The sequence below is a fragment of the Macaca nemestrina genome, chromosome 11 (assembly GCF_043159975.1).
Source record: "Macaca nemestrina isolate mMacNem1 chromosome 11, mMacNem.hap1, whole genome shotgun sequence".
NCBI lineage: Eukaryota > Metazoa > Chordata > Mammalia > Primates > Cercopithecidae > Macaca > Macaca nemestrina.
In genome coordinates, this window is record NC_092135.1 from 94,827,957 (window position 1) to 94,845,842 (window position 17,886).

The 17,886-nt window shown below is 39.6% G+C and overlaps 1 protein-coding gene across 6 annotated transcripts in view; it reads right to left on the bottom strand.

Moving 5' to 3' along the window:
• Positions 1-17,886, bottom strand: part of LOC105468161 (ankyrin repeat domain 44) — a 325,806-nt gene that overhangs the window by 89,680 nt on the left and 218,240 nt on the right. For 3 of the 6 annotated variants that reach the window (XM_071073123.1, XM_011718202.3, XM_011718205.3), the window contains exons 11-16: positions 14,851-14,933; positions 13,614-13,731; positions 11,584-11,652; positions 7,948-8,088; positions 6,224-6,304; positions 2,944-3,055 (exon numbers count right to left, since the gene is read on the bottom strand). In XM_071073123.1, coding sequence (XP_070929224.1) covers positions 2,944-3,055; positions 6,224-6,304; positions 7,948-8,088; positions 11,584-11,652; positions 13,614-13,731; positions 14,851-14,933 — 604 coding nt within the window. The remainder of the gene's footprint in view (positions 1-2,943; positions 3,056-6,223; positions 6,305-7,947; positions 8,089-11,583; positions 11,653-13,613; positions 13,732-14,850; positions 14,934-17,886) is intronic. The other 3 variants (XM_011718206.3, XM_011718203.3, XM_071073124.1) reach the window with 1 other exon arrangement.

The following is a 17,886-nucleotide window of genomic DNA, read 5'->3' on the forward strand; positions in this document are numbered from 1 at the left end:
TAAATTCTATGCTTACGATCACAGACAGGAGCCACAAACCATGAATGCCAAAGTAAACACAGACCAAGCTGAGTGTCAGAGTCAAAATGTACATCAAATTTAATGATACATATTTAATGATATGCATACTCACGGTAATTGCTCAAGTAGATGGGAGGAAGTGCCAAAGACACATTTCATCAGCCTCACAAATCAGCTAGTCCAGATGGCCCCCCATCTTCTTCAATCCTACTCCAGCGCCCAGAGGACAAAGTCCCTGGACCGGTAGTGAAGGCCAGAGGACCACACATACTCATTTACTCTCTCCATTCCCTCCACAGGCCAGAAGCATAGGCTGGGATGGTGGAGTCAAAAAAAGATCTCCTTGTACAATTCCTGTTCAGAGGCTCAGATAACCTATGAAGAGCTACCAGATATGTGTCTCTTCACCAATGTAACTCTAGCACAAAGTACAGAGTCAGGGACAATTTGTTCAAAGGATGACCCCTGGGAAGACAGGTGTTTGTGCTGGGAGATGAGGAGGAAGATTGGCATAGCAATGTGAAAGTGTTAGAAATTCACCTCCTAGTGCATATGAGTTAATTGGTTTGCTTTCCTAACATCTAGTACCCAAGGAAATTGGAGTTCTAAAGACTATAAAGATATCGGATTCCTACAGAAAGAGGGAAAATATATGAGAAAAAGCATCCCCCTCAAAACCCTACTTCTTCATTTAATACTTGTTTTCGGGTTTTAAAAAAAACTTTTAGGTTCAGGGGTAATGTGCAGGTTTGCTATATAGGTAAATTTGTGTCATGGGGGTTTGTTGTACAGATCATTTTGCCACCCAGGTACTAAGCCTCGTAACAAATAGTTAATTTTTCTTATTCTCTCCCTCCTCCCATCCTCCACCCTTAAGTAGGCCCCAGTGTCTGTTGTTCCCCTCTTTGTGTCCATGTGTTCTCATCATTTAGCTCCCACTTATAAGTGAGAACATGCAGTATTTGGTTTCTTGCCCCTACGTTTTTTTGCTAAAGATTATGTCCTCCAGTTGTATCCATGTTCCTACAAAGAACATGATCTCGTTGTTTTTTATGGCTGCATAATATTCCATGATATATATATACCATACTGTCTTTATCCAGTCTACTGTTGATGGGAATTTAGGTTGATTCCATGTCTTTGCTATTATAAATAATGCTGCAATGAACATACATATGCATGTATCTTTATGGTTAGAATGATTTATATTCCTTTGGGCATACACCCAGTGGTTGGATTGCTAGGTTGAATGGTAGTTTTGCTTTTAGGTCTTTGAGGAATTGCCACAGTGCCTTCCACAATGGTTAAACTAATTTACACTCCCATTAACAGTGTATAAATATTCCCTTTTCTCCACAACCTGGCCAGCATCTGTTATTTTTTGACTTTTTATTAATAGCCATTCTGACTGGTGTGAGATGGTACCTCATTATGGTTTTGGTTTGCATTTCTCTAATGATCAGTGATGCTGAGCTTTTTTTCATATGCTTATGGCTTATGAAAAGAAAACATATATGTTTTCTTTTGAAATTTACTTAACACTTGTATCAAAGACAGGGTCCTATTCCCTCTCCCCTCCTTTCAGAACCCTTTCCTCCTGTCTCATCTCCTGTTCTAATCCATCCACAGTTAAGTGAGCCAACAGTGGGGATAAGATACCTGCAAAGGTCTGATTTGTGGTTCCACTCCTAAGGGAAAGTCCAGGTTGTTTTCAGGATTGTGTTTTGTTTTGATTGGGAGGGGGTGGGGCATAATAATGTTTTTTGCCTGCTTAGGATCTTTGCTTTGTACAAACTACACCCAAGAGGAATTTTGGGATGCATTCCAAAATAGGAATACATAAAACTTTCTGTCCAACTAAAATCATTCAGGAAAATGAGAGAACTTTCATCCTGTGTTACAAATGACTGACTGTGGTTTCTTTCCTGAAAGCAAACAATAGTAACACTTCTACCAATTATATTGATAATCCGGTCTGTTCGACTGACAGTGTAAATTAAGTCAAGTAACACCTCTTCCTAACTGTTTTTGAATGTTTTATAATTGTCATGAATAGTCATCTCTTTGTAAATTACACAGGGCAAATGTTGATCTAATCAAAGGGGGTAATTTCATTAACAGACAGAATTTGTAAAACCTTCTTATGAACAGAAAAACCTCTTACTTGAATAACAGAAATAATGGTACCAAAATGGCCTTCCTAAAAAAAATGAAGATATTGCATGCAATGTTATTTCTATACAAAGAAGGTGTTAGGATAATTATCCTGAGTTTCCAGACTATGAAGGATTAAAGATAACTCACGAAAGTACTATAGAACAGCACACATTATTAAGACTATAATAACAAACTGTATAATAAAAGATTGTTTTATCATGACAATTATGACATGGTTTTCATAGAGAAAACCAATTAAAGACAGCTGTGTCTTAGGTATATTTTGGAAGGCAGGCTCATGATACATAGTTACAGTAGAAAGCCTTTACTCTGCCACTGATTACCACACACACACACACACACACACACACACACACACATTTTGTGAGGAGCATTTCTTATATGGGATCAAAACACAAAGCCATATTTGCTAATAGGTCTATACCAACTTCCATGGCAATGCTGATGTTAGGAGGCAGAAATGGTACTGCCTTATATCAGTGAGTACCATGCTTTTGCACTGTGTTTAAAAGCCTTGGGTGGTGGTGGGGCTCTAACCTGCAATGGAAGGTAGCATGGTGCAGTAGAAAAAACACTTTTTGAAATCAGTAATTCATGAAATCCTGAGTCATGGCCCCACTTTTTACACAGACCAGAGCTACGACTCTGGAAAAAACAGTTAATGCCTCTGTGATTTGGTCTGTGTGTCTGTGTGTGTGTATGCGTGTGTGCGTGGGTTCGAGAAAACAAAACAAAACAACTCACCAATTCCAGACATTGCCTGTGCCCATAGGCAGCAGCATAATGTATGCTATTGTAACCTTCCTTGTCCCGGATAGACGGATTTGCATCATTTTGAAGCAGAAACTCTAGACATCTGTAAGTATAAAAATGAAGTGTTATTTTAGAAAACATCTCTGGACTGAAAAAGATAAGTTTACGTAAATCGTCCTGTGATGAATGTTCCATGAAGTATTTTATGAGTTTGTTTCTTTAAAAACCCTACAGCATTGAAGTTTTATGTATTGAAAATTGTGTGTGTGTGTGTTTTCTGTAGCTATCTTTATTTGAGCTTAATATAGCCATTCTAGAATTCAGGAAAAGCTTTAGGAAAAAGAGGGTAATTACGATTTTTTTCTCTCATCTTCAGGTAAGAACATCTGTTATCAAGATTACTGAATAGTAAGTTTTGGAGCTCCACATTGATTGAACAAAGTCTCAATAAAGAAGTGATCAGTAACAGGGCAAGTAACAGGGCAACCTCAGTAGGGAGGGGTTTACTCTTAACCTCACCATAAAATCAAAGGTTAGAAAATGAAAGTTAAAAAGAGTAAGAAAAAAAAATAAGAATAGCCTAAACAATAAAAAGATTAAAGGAATGGGTAATCATTTTTAAAGAACAAAGAATTAACTTCATAACCACATATGAATAAAGAGGCTTAAATTTCACCATTAGGAATATAGACCTGGGGGAAAAAAAAAAAAGTTTAAAGCCCTTTCAGGCAGTTGTAATTTTTCTGAAAAAGCCACAGTCTTTGGAAAGCTTAGAGGAAGGAGCACGGCTCCACCTTCACTGAAGAGCCCAAAACTCTAGTTCACAAGTACCCAGGGATGTAATAAGTTCTGTTCAGGGCCTACCGCAAATGGTCCAGTCCTGCTGGGAAAGAGGGAGTCGCTAGTCAGGAAGTGCTGCTTCAGAGCATCAGCATTATCCTTGTGACAATGGGACAAACATGTCCTTTACAAGACCAAGCTGATTCAATTTCATACTCAAATCAAAATGTTAACATTCTAAATATCAACCCATACATTAAATAAGACCTTCCAATAGAAAATTTCTACGTTTTACCCAAAAACTTTTAAATGGCATTTACCTATCTTTTGGTATAACCCAAAAGGAGAAAAGTCAATTACACACAGGGACAATTAAAACAGATACTTCGATTTCTAGAAAAACTGATGAAAGCCATATATGTTAAAAAAAAAAAAACCAAATACCCACATGTCAATAATAAATCAAACTATTCTTAGAGTCTTGCTATTATTCCCTCTTCGGTCATTTGCACCTTATAAGGAAGGAAGTTCTTTTTCATTCTGTTAATTAAATGCCCATGGAAAGGATCCCAGGTATGACTCACTGTAAATTGAATTTGGCTCTTTAAATGAAATCACTCAATAGGAATAACATGCTAGTGGACACACAATTCCCAGTTTCTGAATGGATTATATCCCAAAAATTAGTTGATAAATTGAATTTGTAACACAGTTGAACTATATATACTGCCAATAGTAGTATTATAATAAAAGTAATGTAGAACTTGGATATTCTCCACATTGTTTGTAAGGAAAACATGAATTCCGTGTTTTAGCTGGGAATGCTTATTTTTTTTCTCTTCCCAGGGCCTACTAATTTGGCAATTATGATGCAAAGCCAACAGACGCACATGAGGTCAGAGGCGTATCTGGATACAGGGAGTGGCCTCCCTTTGCATAGAAGAACTCTCAGGCAGCTGGTTCCTCCTGCCCCCTGCCTTTCTTGTCCCCTCCCTCTCCATCAGCTTGTCTGGCTCAGGGCAAGCTTGCAGTTCACTGGAAAAGGGGGCATTTGCTGCAGTGGCTTAAGATGCTACAGCCTTTTAGTATTGTTATTTTATTTTTTTTTTTTTTTTTTTTTTTTTTTTTTTTTTTGAGGCGGAGTCTCGCTCTGTCCCCCAGGCTGGAGTGCTGTGGCCGGATCTCAGCTCACTGCAAGCTCCGCCTCCCGGGTTCCCGCCATTCTCCTGCCTCAGCCTCCCGAGTAGCTGGGACTACAGGCGCCCGCCACCTCGCCTGGCTAGTTTTTTGTATTTTTTAGTAGAGACGGGGTTTCACCGTGTTAGCCAGGATGGTCTCGATCTCCTGACCTCGTGATCCGCCCGTCTCGGCCTCCCAAAGTGCTGGGATTACAGGCTTGAGCCACCGCGCCCGGCCAGTATTGTTATTTTAAATTTGGGGGTATCAAAGCAAAACTCTGATCATCCTACTTTATTAGCTGCTGCATTTCCTGTCCCCACCCCAATTACCATCAGAGTTAGGTCCCACAACCTGCATTGGAGCCACACTCTCTAACTATACCTTTCCACAACAGTCTGGGCATGGGAGGAGCATAGTGTAGGGTGGGAAGACCCTGGAGTAGACACAGGCATTCAGGCCACAGAAAAACTGGGTCATCTGACAATGAAAGAATAAATAAGTTAACAACAATGTGCCTGCAGACTCATAGAGCACCATATCCACTGGATTCCACAGGGGTGAGGCACAAGGTGTGGGTACCAATTCGTTCGTTTGTTCATCTACTCAACAGCTATTGAATATTGACTATGTGCTAGGTACTGCACTGAGCACTGTAAGCTTCTCACTGTGACCTGTGGTGCGGAAAGGACTCTCAGAGGATGAAGCTGGAGGTTCCTGTGCATCTACAGCCCTGAGTGATGGCAGGTACTCCCACCCCTGCCACAGCAAAGAGCTATGTCTCTGTTAGAAGCCAGGGAGAGGCAGGTGGGATGAGGGGCCCAGGAGCAGCCTTTTGCAGGAGCAGGAGGCTCTTCCTAAATTGATGTGGGTGTGGGCTGGGGGAGGGGAAAGCACAAATGGCTATTTCACACCAAAGTATTAAGACCTTTTAAAATAGGATCTGCTAAATAGATGTCCCCAGGTCATAAAAGCAGAACCTAAGGCTCTCAGAGGAGGCTTCATCTGTCTTCACTGGTACATGATGCATCGCAGTCAGAAATGATATTTAGGACACCAGGTCCTAAAAACCACTGACCAATCACAGTGGTTGCTGAAGCAAAGCTTACAATTTTAGAAAGTTCCCTGTGTGAAAACAGTAGAATTGAAGGCTGTATTAAAAGAATAGTTTCTTTCCCATTAAAGGCAAACCCCTATCACTTCCTCAAGATTCCAAGTGAAACCCCAAAATACTAAGGCAGGCAACGTGGCAACTCAGAGAAGCAGAAGCAGCGTCAGAAATGGCACCTTGTTCTTAAGCTGAGAAGAAACTTACAGTGTGGCTTCCTTTTCCTTCAGCTCCCTGGCTCTTTCAAGTTCTTCTGAATTTTCATGGGCATTTCCTAAGATAGTCTTACTTCTCAGCATAAAGGACAGAAAAAAATTGCAATTAATTTTTTTAAATGGCAAAGCTGTTAATGGTTTTGGTGCAATTTATATCTTAATGATTTTTACCCCAACCCAGAAGAAACAAGCACCACTGATTTTCACTGAAGATACACATGGTTCTCTCCAAAGCCATCCCATAAATCTATTCTCTCCCAAGGATCCAACTGAGAATATGATTTCTTAAAACTTCCACTTAAGTATCAGCAATTAAGTTAACAATCAAGTTGCCCACCTTTCTATAAACATTCTAAACTTCCCAAGTAAAGAAGTAGTGACTTAGCTGAAACTTCTTTGACTCCTACCACATTCCCCACTGCCTCCTTACCAGCTCAGCATCTCATTTGTCCAGAAATGGGGTCCTATTCACCCTTCATCTGCCAGAACAATTCTTCACCATCCAAAATTCCTTTTCCAGCTCTTAACAGAGGAAGTGTATTGTTTCCCCAGCCTTTTCACCACCCCCAATCTATTCCAAGTGAATTGTCTGGAGCTTGGCACATAGTAGATGCTCAATAAATGTTTGTTAAGCAATGTTTGTTAATAACCTGTACGCCTAAGGGATCAGAACGCTACATCTGATATTATTATTTCTATTTATTATATAACTATGAAGAGGAAACAAGCAGTATTTTTCAAACTACAGATCATAAGCCATTACTGAATTGTGAAATCGACTTAGTGGGTTGTAGTCAGCAATATTTTTTATCTAATGAAATACAGAATATGTCAGAATGCATCACATATGGTAAAAGTAAATATGATTTTATGAAAACTTTATTTCCACTTTACATACTAAACTATATACATGTGAATGTGCATATTGGGTCATGACTGTAAGATGGTATTTCTCACTGTGGGTCACCATCTAAAAGCCATTGCTCTACAAGAAAAGCAATTAGCACTGACCCAGAATCAATTTCACAGCACAAGGCAGCAAATAATTCAATAGTTCTTCAAACAGGGTCACCTAAAAGTATTCCTATGAAGGAGGCCCTTCCTTAAGCTTCCAAGAACAATTTCATCAACTGTGGGCATCTCTCCCACCTTCTTCCCTTGAACTGCTTCACTTATTTCTGTTTTCCATTCCTATCCACCTAGAATCCAAACATACCCTGAGCAACCAACTTCCTCTCCTCTAGCTCCTGAAAGAGCATTCATGCCCAGGTTTGGAGCAATGGTGCCTAGTTTACATGTATTGACGCTGAATTTAAAGGCTGTTGGGATTATGCATGGGTGGATGTTTTTGACATATGACATATATATTAGCAAATGTAAGTTTTATAGCAAATGAAGCATTTAAGTGGTGATGATGAAAACTATGGTATATGTCAAAATAAATTACAACAGATTTTGAATGAACCATAAACTCGAGCTTGACAGCTACACTTGGGATTCAACCCAAAGAACAGAGAAGTAATTGTGCAGTGACATGTAATAATCAAACATAAATTGACCAGAAAAGGAAAGCCCAGGTTTGGAATGAAGCAAATCTAACTCTTTTGGGTTAGTCTAACTCTTTTTCCATGAGGTGATATGAAGAAAACTTAGCAATCCTTCCCCACCACTCCCCAACTCTGTTCCCAGAGGAAGCATGAGCAAAGCTGTTTTTACTTTCTATCCATGTCTGATGCAGCGGCATAATGCAAAGCTGTGCGTCCCCAGTCATCTGTTTCATTAACGTTGGCCCCTGTGGTCACTAATGTCTCAATACAGTGGAAATGACAATTCGCAGCTGCATAGTGCAAAGGGGTCCTGAAAAACAAACAGCAATTTATTACTTCATTCAGTCTGGAAAACAGGCCCGTTGTTAGCACTAGCATGGGCAGCAGTATGCCTAGGGGCATGGAAAGCTCTTAGACTCTCACAGTGTGTGGAGATCAAAGTCATGCCTTCCTTTTTTTTTTTTTTTTTTTTTGAGACGGAGTCTCGCTCTGTCGCCTGGGCTGGAGTGCAGTGGCCGGATCTCAGCTCACTGAAAGCTCCGCCTCCCGGGTTCACGCCATTCTCCGGCCTCAGCCTCCCGAGTAGCTGGGACTACAGGCGCCCGCCACCTCACCCGGCTATTTTTTGTATTTCTTAGTAGAGACGGGGTTTCACCATGTTAGCCAGGATAGTCTCGATCTCCTGACCTCGTGATCCGCCCATCTCGGCCTCCCAAAGTGCTGTCATGCCTTCCTTTAACTACACAAGTTAGGTATCCCTTATCTGAAATGCTTGGAACTAGAAGTGTTTTGGATGGTTGAGCATCTTTTATTCAAAAATCCAAAATTCAAAATGTTCCAATGAGCATTTCCTTCGAACATTATGTCAGTGCCCCAAACGTTTCAGATTTTGGAGCATTTCAGAATTTGGATTTTCAGATGAGGGGTGCTTAACCTGTATAAACTGGAAGTGAGGCTATAAAGACAGTGGCTTCAAACGAGGCCATCTACCATGGATCTGTCCTTTCTTTTCCTTCTTAGAGCCCATCCTAGTTCAGGTCTACATTATTGCTTTTTTGGACCATTGCCAGCCCATCCTATTGGCTTCCTTAGCTCTAACCAAGTGTCCATAATTTCTAGTTAGTATAAATGAAGAATTTTTTTTAAGGTGCAATACCCACATATAACAATCGTGTTCTAAAACCTTCAGTTCTCTCTACTAACCAAAGACTTGATTCCTCAGCCTAGAATTGTAGACCTTCCAAAACTGGTCCCAATCTCCTTTTGATGGGATATCTCTCTCCCCTAGATGTACCCATTAGAATAACCAAAGCGGATGACTTGAGGCTTTCTGGATCATGTTCACACTTCCCCCCAACCTTTGTCCAGGTTGGTTTACCCCCAGGAATGCCCATTCATGAATCACTTCCACCCATCAAAACCCCACTCATCATCTTGTTCCAGGGGCTAGTTCTCTTTATTTTGTCTGAGATGGCTTAGCTACTCTCTGGGTCTCTCTTGAGTTCTCATCACATACTGCCTTGATTTTAGCACTGGTGTATTGTCTCATCCTCCCCACTGAACTGCAAGCTCCTTGAGGGTAGGGATGTTGGTTAATGGCAAGAACAATGCAGAATCCGAATCCGAATCAGAAGCCCTGGGTTCTGGCATTGGCAGATGTGCAAGCTGGCCCAAATCACATCCCCTCTCTGGATCTTGACTTCTTCACCCTTAATTCAATAAGAACTTTTGAGCTACTGTGCCCTACCTAAGGTCCTTCTAGGTCTAAAATTCTGTGTATATGTGCAAATCATTTAGTTTCTCTCTTACTAGTTGATTTTTCTCCTCTTTAGTTCAAAAAAAAAGAAATTTTAAATATTTTACCTATTGGATTACACATGTTTTAATTAGACTGAAAATTATCAGGTAACAACCTCATGACAGAGCCCAAATATAAACACTCTAAGGTCCTGCTAGGTCTAAAATTCTGTGTACACGTATAAATCATTTAGTTTATTTGGGCTCAGCTTTCTCATCTACTAAAAGGGGTAACAGCATCCCCACATACCTCATAGAGTTAGTATCAGAAAACACAAGCACCTTGTAAAGGGCAAGACTACAGAAATATAAAGTAATTTGCTGTACATTACTTATTTTTAACTCTCAATTGTGCAGCAGTTTTTCTGGTATGACCAGCTGATAGTCAAAGAATAATAAACAAATGATCAATTTTCAAGTATAACTATTTCATATTTTATAGTCAATTTATGGGCTCTCTCACTAATTGATTTTTCTCATCTTTAGTTCAAGAGAAGGAAATTTTAAATATTTTACATATTGGATTGCATATGTTTTAAATAGACTGAAAATTACTAGGTAAGAACCTCACGACAGGGCCCAAAGATAGAGAGAAAATGATACCCAGTTCTTGTCCTGAGGAGGCTCACAGTCAGGTGGGGATGTCAGAGACATGTGAACCATAGCAACTCCATCTTGAATAAGGGCTGGGTAAGATGAGGCTGAGACCTACTGGGCTGCATTCCCAGATGCTTAGGCATTCTAAGTCATAAGATAAGACAGGAGGTCAGCACAAGATATAGGTCATAAAGACCTTGCTGATGAAACAGGTTGCAGTAAAGAAGCCGGTCAAAACCCACCAAAATCAAGATGGCAACAGGAATGACCTCTGGTTGTCCTCACTGCTACACTCTCACCAGCGCCATGACAGTTTACAAATGCCATGGCAACATCAGGAAATTACCCTATATGGTGTAAAAAGGGGAGGCATGAATAATCCACCCCTTGTTTAGCATATAATCAAGAAGTAACTATAAAAATGGGCCACCAGCAGCCCTTGGAGCTACTCTGTCTATGGAGTAGCCATTCTTTCATTTCTTTACTTTCTTAATAAACTTGCTTTCACTTTACTCTATGGACTCGCCCTGAATTCTTTCTTGCGCAAGATCCAAGAACCCTCTCTTGGGGTCTGGATGGGGAGCCCTTTCCCGTAACAGGGAGAGAGACAAGGAGTCAGAGTCCACAAGAACAGCATGAGGTACTTTGCAGTCATGAATGATTAGGGTGCTAGAGGAGCAGAGAAGAGGGGCATGCCCATCGGTGCACGCCCATCGGTGCACAAGGAGGTGTCACTGACATAAATCTGAGGGCGGGTAGGAGTTGCCTTAGACAAGTTGGTAAGAGGAGAAATTTGTGGCAACCCCAGAGAAGGAGGGTACATGTAGAAAGGAAGGGTAAAGAGATACAATGGGAAAAAAAAATTATACATATGTATATACATGAAAAATATATATCCACGTACCAGCTAGCATCATGGCATCATTTACTTATATAAAGGATCATTAAAGTAAGAAGAGTTCTATGACCCATTGGTGGTGTGTATGCACTTAATGTTTTAAACATGTGTACTTAATGTTTTAAACATGGCTGAAAATTCATCCCAAGATGAAATGTTCAATACATATAATAAAATATTCTAGATCTTATGAGTAGGACTTATGTATTCCACTCTGCTAGAAACAGGATTTTCCAAACTATATCCATGTAGGAGTTTTGTTTTGTCTTTTAACTGAAAAAAAAAGAGAGACAATTGGCACATCTAAACAGCAGCTGTGAGTGGAGATGCTTTCTTTGTGGCTTGTTATTTGCTTTGTTGGCAACCTCTATGAGAAAGGACTTCCTTCCGAGGAGGATGGAATCCCCGCGGCTAACTTCCCAGTTTACCATTTCAACATCACTTGATTACCAGATAGACCACTCCTACTTCCTTTTATTTAAGCACTTGAAGCAGAACTCTCTGATTACATACCTCCCACACTTGTCCTTTTTATGGAAATCTGCTCCGCTGCTTTGCAAGAGTTTTATACATTCCACATTACTAGAAAGACAGGGAAAACATCATTAAGATGGAAGAGATCAATTACTGGCCTATCTTCAGCAAGAGCTATTTTCTGCAGAGTGCAGGACAAGATGAAAAGATAGCTCCCGGTCTAAATTCGGCTAATAAAAACCTGAACATATTAGAGTAATGACATATGGTAAGGATCTAAAGTTCCTATGATTCCTTTTTCAAAGCTAATGAATCAATAGATTAAAGAGCTTGGTGGAACATTTTCAATTCCATGACTAAGAAATTTAATGATTATTACATGATTAAACCCTCCGGTGATGGTTTCATCACTTATCCTAAAATTCTTTTTCAAAACCATCAAGAGTTTATGAAACAACCACTTAAACCTATAATAATTTCATGTCACCTTTAAACAATGAGCCAGAGTGGATGGGCGTTACCTTCTATCACAGCAGAATGAATTCACTATGATAACTACTTTCAACCCAGACACTCCTTAATGGAAAATAAAACAACTGTATTTCCCTGTCTTTGTAATTTACGCAAATAAATGTGCAGAACCAAGGTTGAAAATGATGTCATGGAGCACAGTGATCTTCCATAGCTTCTTTATCATTTGCAGAAGCAATAAATCATATTTAGTAGAGAGAAAAGGACCCATCAAAGTGATTTTTTCCTATTAAAGGGCATGTAGCTAAATAGTAATTCTAATAGAATTTCAGACATGAATCTGGAATTGTATGTTGTCACTTTCTGTACAGGTGTGATATTTTTTAAATGTGAGCATAAAAAAGAGACAATTGTCCATCATTGTTCTAAACTTAGGATGCTAGAAGTGGCCTGGAATTATTACTATAATTTAAATAAGAAAAATCACCTCAATGATAAACCTGAGTAGGGCTCTCCTCATCCTACACCCACCCTTTATAGCTACCTTCTCAGAGAAATAGCTCTTTCAATCATAACATATAAGAACTTTTTAAGATAAGTATGTGTTGGTATAGCACCCCAGCTGATATAAAGCACCTGTCTCTTACTGAATGATGCCAAAGGATCAAAGGCAGTAGCAGATCCAACTTGTGTGGCTCATGAAGCTCATACAGTGTGGGGGCTGAGGTGGGGGAAGGGGTCTTTTAAAAAAATAATACAAAATTATGACTACAAATCTAGTTATAAGAATTCAGAAGGGACTCACGTAAATAAGGAGCCCTAAAGTGTCACCATTCATCCACCTCTGATAAATAGGTAATGACTTTGGTAATATACAAATGACAAATGGAGAAGCATTGCTGTTCCTTAAGGACCAGGAACCTGATTAAGAACCAACATCTTCCCCAAACAAGGTCATCCAAGAGATGCCATGTTTAGTCCATGTGTGGTCACATATATCAATAACATATTGATCAGAGCTTCAATCTTACCACTGGTATGTGAAAAGAAAGTAGCTGAGGAAAAATTCTCTTTACAACTTAAAAAAAAGGTAAGAATTGCCTGTCTTTTGGGTTTTCTTGACCTATGTTCACATTTAATCATTAAAAGACTAAAAATCATATTTGAAATAATGAAAAAATGTCTATAAATGAACATAAATTAATTCAATCCTTGATTCTTTTGATTATCACCCACATACCAGCAACAAAAGAGGAAAAACCTAGGAACAAATTTCAAATTATTTTCTTTTGGTATATGGAGTAACAGATATGTATTCTATAGCCTGAAAATCTATAATTTAAAAAAAGAAAAGAAAGAAAAGAGAAAGAAGAAAACAAAAAAAACTATTTGTTATTTGAGATGGGCTAATAATTTTTCTTTGGTGAAACAAAATGCACGTGATGTGGGGAAATATAACATAGAGATATTTGATCGTCGGTAGAAATAATTCTTACTTATTTTACTAAGGAAATTGCCTTTGATTCACAGACAACTTAAGTCGATAAAGATGAATTAGTAATTAAGTCATAAATTAACTAGAATTGCTAACTACTCACCCTCCTGCAGCAGCAGCATGAAGGCACGTTCTTCCAAATTTATCTGGGGTGTCTATTTCAAAGCCTGCAGACAGCACGTGCTCATTACTAAACAAGGATACTATGCTATACTTTTGTCCTAGTTAAACCACAAGAAACATTGCAGAGACAGAAAAATCAGTTAGTAGAAAAACCAGAATGCAAGCAATTGTAGTCAGAAAGAGGTTGTCATGGAAACGAATGGTAACTGCTCAAGCTTGTCAATTTTATAGGAAGAACCGTGAAGTCAAGAAGGATTTATTTTAACATTCAGCCCTGGGTGAACCACAGCCCCATTTTTTAATCCCAGGATAGAAATTTATGAAACCAATTTGAGATAAGTAGGGCAATCGACAGGCAGATAGAACTCATGGACAAAACATGGAGGCAAAGGAATAATCTTAGCATGCTGGACTAGACATTTTCTGAAGTATATTTCAACCTTTCAGTTGGTTTAAGAGTTGGGAAACATGCTTGCATGCAGGGATTATTTTCTAAACATGCCAACAGCAGTGAAAGCAGAATCAGCCATAGGTAAAGTACTTAAAGGAAAAAAAATGCCTCTGGGATATCTGATGAATTAATTCATAAACAATCTTTGCCTTGCAGAACTCTACCACTTTTGAAAGCCCAGGAATTTCTTAATATATGACAGTTGGCAGAGGTAGTGATAAGAAAGATTAGCAAAGCTCCAAACCAGAAACAATCTCTTGGCTCCAAATAGTCTCATATTTAAAAAATCGAAATTAAACCTAGTTGGAGGAAATCAGCCATAGTGATTTTTCAATGCCCAGGGAGTGGGAAAGTAACATGACGTTTTCTACCACCAGATGTAGGGTATTTAACCTTTTTCCTTTGTTGAAAAATATTAAATGCTAATCCATCATTTTAAACCTCAAAGACTTTTCCTTCTTCTGTGACGTAACTTTTCTATAAACTCTGGCCATCCCTGCTTCTTTTCACCCTAGAACACCCAAGCTTTAACTTGAAAAGCAGGCAAGACTCTCATTCTGGGGCAGGAATAATGACATTCAAACAGCTTTAACACCAAGGATTGTTGGGAGCTGTCACATGCAGTTAGTTGAGGAACACAACTCATCCTGACAAGTCAGGTAATGACATGAAGCACAGGCAGCCACTCACTCTGACCAGACACCTGAAGCCATTGACTCATGTACAGGACACATTAAGCCTCATTTCTGCTAATGGTTTTACTTACCTGATGATAACAACTTTCTGCAGCAGTCAGAGTGAGCATTTAGGGCAGCTAAATGTAAAGGGAACATGCTATGGATTCCACACCTGAGGAGTAAGAAAACAGAGGCGCTCACGGCAACAGATCTCAAGATAAGTGCGGAAGGACAATTACCTTTCTAGATTCTCTGACGAAAATTAACAACACCTTGTGTAGGGAGTCTTGGCTGAAATAATTCGGTAATTCTTCCATTCAATAAATAATTATGCAACCAGTTTCTATCTTAAAATAATAAATGCCTGAATCAAAACCATAATTAAAAGCCCATTGCCATAGGAATGTATATTTAAAAAAAAATCTGTTTCACATAAAGCATGACTCTTTAAATTTAAAATTAATTTTCCTCTCATTTTCTTTCACCTTGGCAATTGTATGTCTCATTCTCTCATTCATCTATTCAACACTTTCTAAGCATCATAGACTATGCTAAGGGCTGGAGATAACAATACTGAGCAAAACAAACTCAAGTTTGAAAAGCAACCTGTTTCCTTTCTTTCTTTTTTTTCTACTTTTTTTTTTTTTTTTTTTTTTTGAGACAGAGTCTCACTCTGTCACCCAGGTTGGAGTGCAGTGGTGCTGATACAATGATAGAGGAAGGGGGCAGAGAAATTCTAGGCAGAAAAGGGCAGGTTCTGAGCAAAACCCCATACTCAAGCTGAAAAGCCTGAAACTGTGCCCCAAAGTGAGAACTTATATCCCTGTTTTCCCACTCAAATGTTGCCTTTTCCTAAACCACCCATGGCCCTCCTCCACCGAATCCTGTGTCTATAAAAACCCCAGACTCAGCTAGTAGACAGGACTATGGCTGAATGTCAGAGAGAAGCAGCTTGATTTCAGAAAGACAGCTTGATGGCATAACTTCGGAGGACAATCTGGCCAGAGACAGCTGGACTTCAGGGAATTATCTACCCATCCCGTCCCCTTTTCAGCTCCCCTTCCCACTGAGAGTCATTTTCATCGGCAATAAAATCCCCTGCATTTATCATCCTTCGACTTGTTTGTGAGACCTCATTTTTCCTGGATGCCAAACTAGAACTCAGGAGCCACAAGTGCAGATATAAAAGGCTGTCACATTGGCCTTTGCCCTCGCTGGGGGAGGCCAGCTGCTTCATGCAAAAAGGCAAAGGACCCACTGAGCTGTTAACACTTAACCCAACCATGGACGGCAGAGTTCAAAGAGCACTGTAACATGCCCTCGGGGGCTTTGGGAGTTGCAGGCACCCCCGCCTGGATGCCGCTGCAGGGCCTGCACAGAGTTCACTCCTGCCAGTGCCAAAGCAGCCAGCTGGTTCCAGCACTCATTCACTCCAGTTCCCATGCTCATTCGCTCACGGGTTCCTTCCAGCGAGGAGTTGAGAGTGGCAGGCTGAGTAAACAAGGTACCCCTGTCACAAGTACCACAAAGTGGTCAGGGAAATATTCTGCTTCAGTGTAATCACAGCTCACTACAGCTTTGACCTCCCTGGGCTCAGGTGATCCTCTCACATCAGCCTCCTGAGTAGCTTGGACCACCACAGGCACACATCACTATACCCACCTAATTTTTTGGTGTATTTTGTAGAGACAGCGTTTTGCCATGTTGTCCAGGCTGGTCTTGAACTCCGGGGCTCAAGCAATCTACCTACCTTGGCCTCCCAAAGTGCTATGATTACAAGCATGAGCCACCACGCTCAGCCCTTGTTTTATGTCTTGATTTGATAAACAAATATTATTGTTGTATTATGTCCCAAGCACTTTGCTAGGGGTTAATCATGGCTACATTGTTGAGAATAAAGTTTTGGATGAGAATAAAAACTAATGTTTGCCTTTTGCTGATCAAACTTCATCTTCCTAATAAATTTTTATGTTGCACATTAACCCACATCACAATACCAGTCACAAAAACACAATTGGGGGTAACAAACATTACTTTGCTTTCATAAACCTAGTAGTATTAACGAGAGAATCTAGAAAAGGACTTTATAGACTGACCCCCACTAAGACACAGTCCCCAGGATGACCTCTTAAGGGACAGGCAGCCTTCTGATGGCAGCACTTTTTTGCCTTCGGGATTAAATCCTCCTCGTCTTCCCTACTACATCTTCTTCAACAAGGACCCAAAGCCATGTGCTGAATTGTGGTTCATAACAAACAGCATCACCAGGTGGCTCCTGTGTACTTACAAGCATCTATAATGTTAGTGACCACTTCTCATAACACCTCATTTTAATCAAATAATACATTTCAGCTTTTTAAAACCTTCTACTTAATACAAACAAGTATGGGACTGTATCTGTTTACACCCTGCAGCATTAAATGCCTAAGTCTCCTCTCTGGCACAAAGTGGCCCATTTTCAGACTCCATGCTTCATAAAGAAAACGTATGATTTGAATTTGTTAAGCTTTGGGTACATACATTTTATTTACCATCTCAAAAATTATTATGGTGATGTGTGTGTGACTGTGTAAAAGGATATACACATTCACAGACATTTCATGGTATTCAGTGTTTTGCAAAATTCAATTCTGTCAGCAATTAGCCACTGTTTTCTCTTTCCATAATAGCTTCTTCCTATTTAAAGGTGGTTTTGTTCAGTCTTCCCTCTGTTTGTTTTCCTTTCCCTATATGGAGATTCCAGCCCAGTGTGTATAATAGCTGGCATCCATCAAGTGATGCAATTTGCTCGTCTTCCAGGCAGCGTCATGTGGAGAAGAACTGCTTGTAATTGCCTCTCTCATCATTTACCAAAAAAAAATCCTGAAATGCAATTGCATCAGTGATGACCTTGACGTTCTGAAAAGGGAGAGGGAGTTGGGGCATAGGAGAGAAGCTTTTCTACTTATGCTATTATTTATATTGTTCTCTCCTGATTCGAGAGAAACATTCTTTTTTTTTTTTTTTTTTAATGCATAACATGTTTTAAAACCTCCTTATTAAATGGAAGCTAAAGCTAATGTGATTTTACCTAATCGTTTTATTTGTTTTGGGAATTTAAAGCAAAAATATGTGATTAAATATAT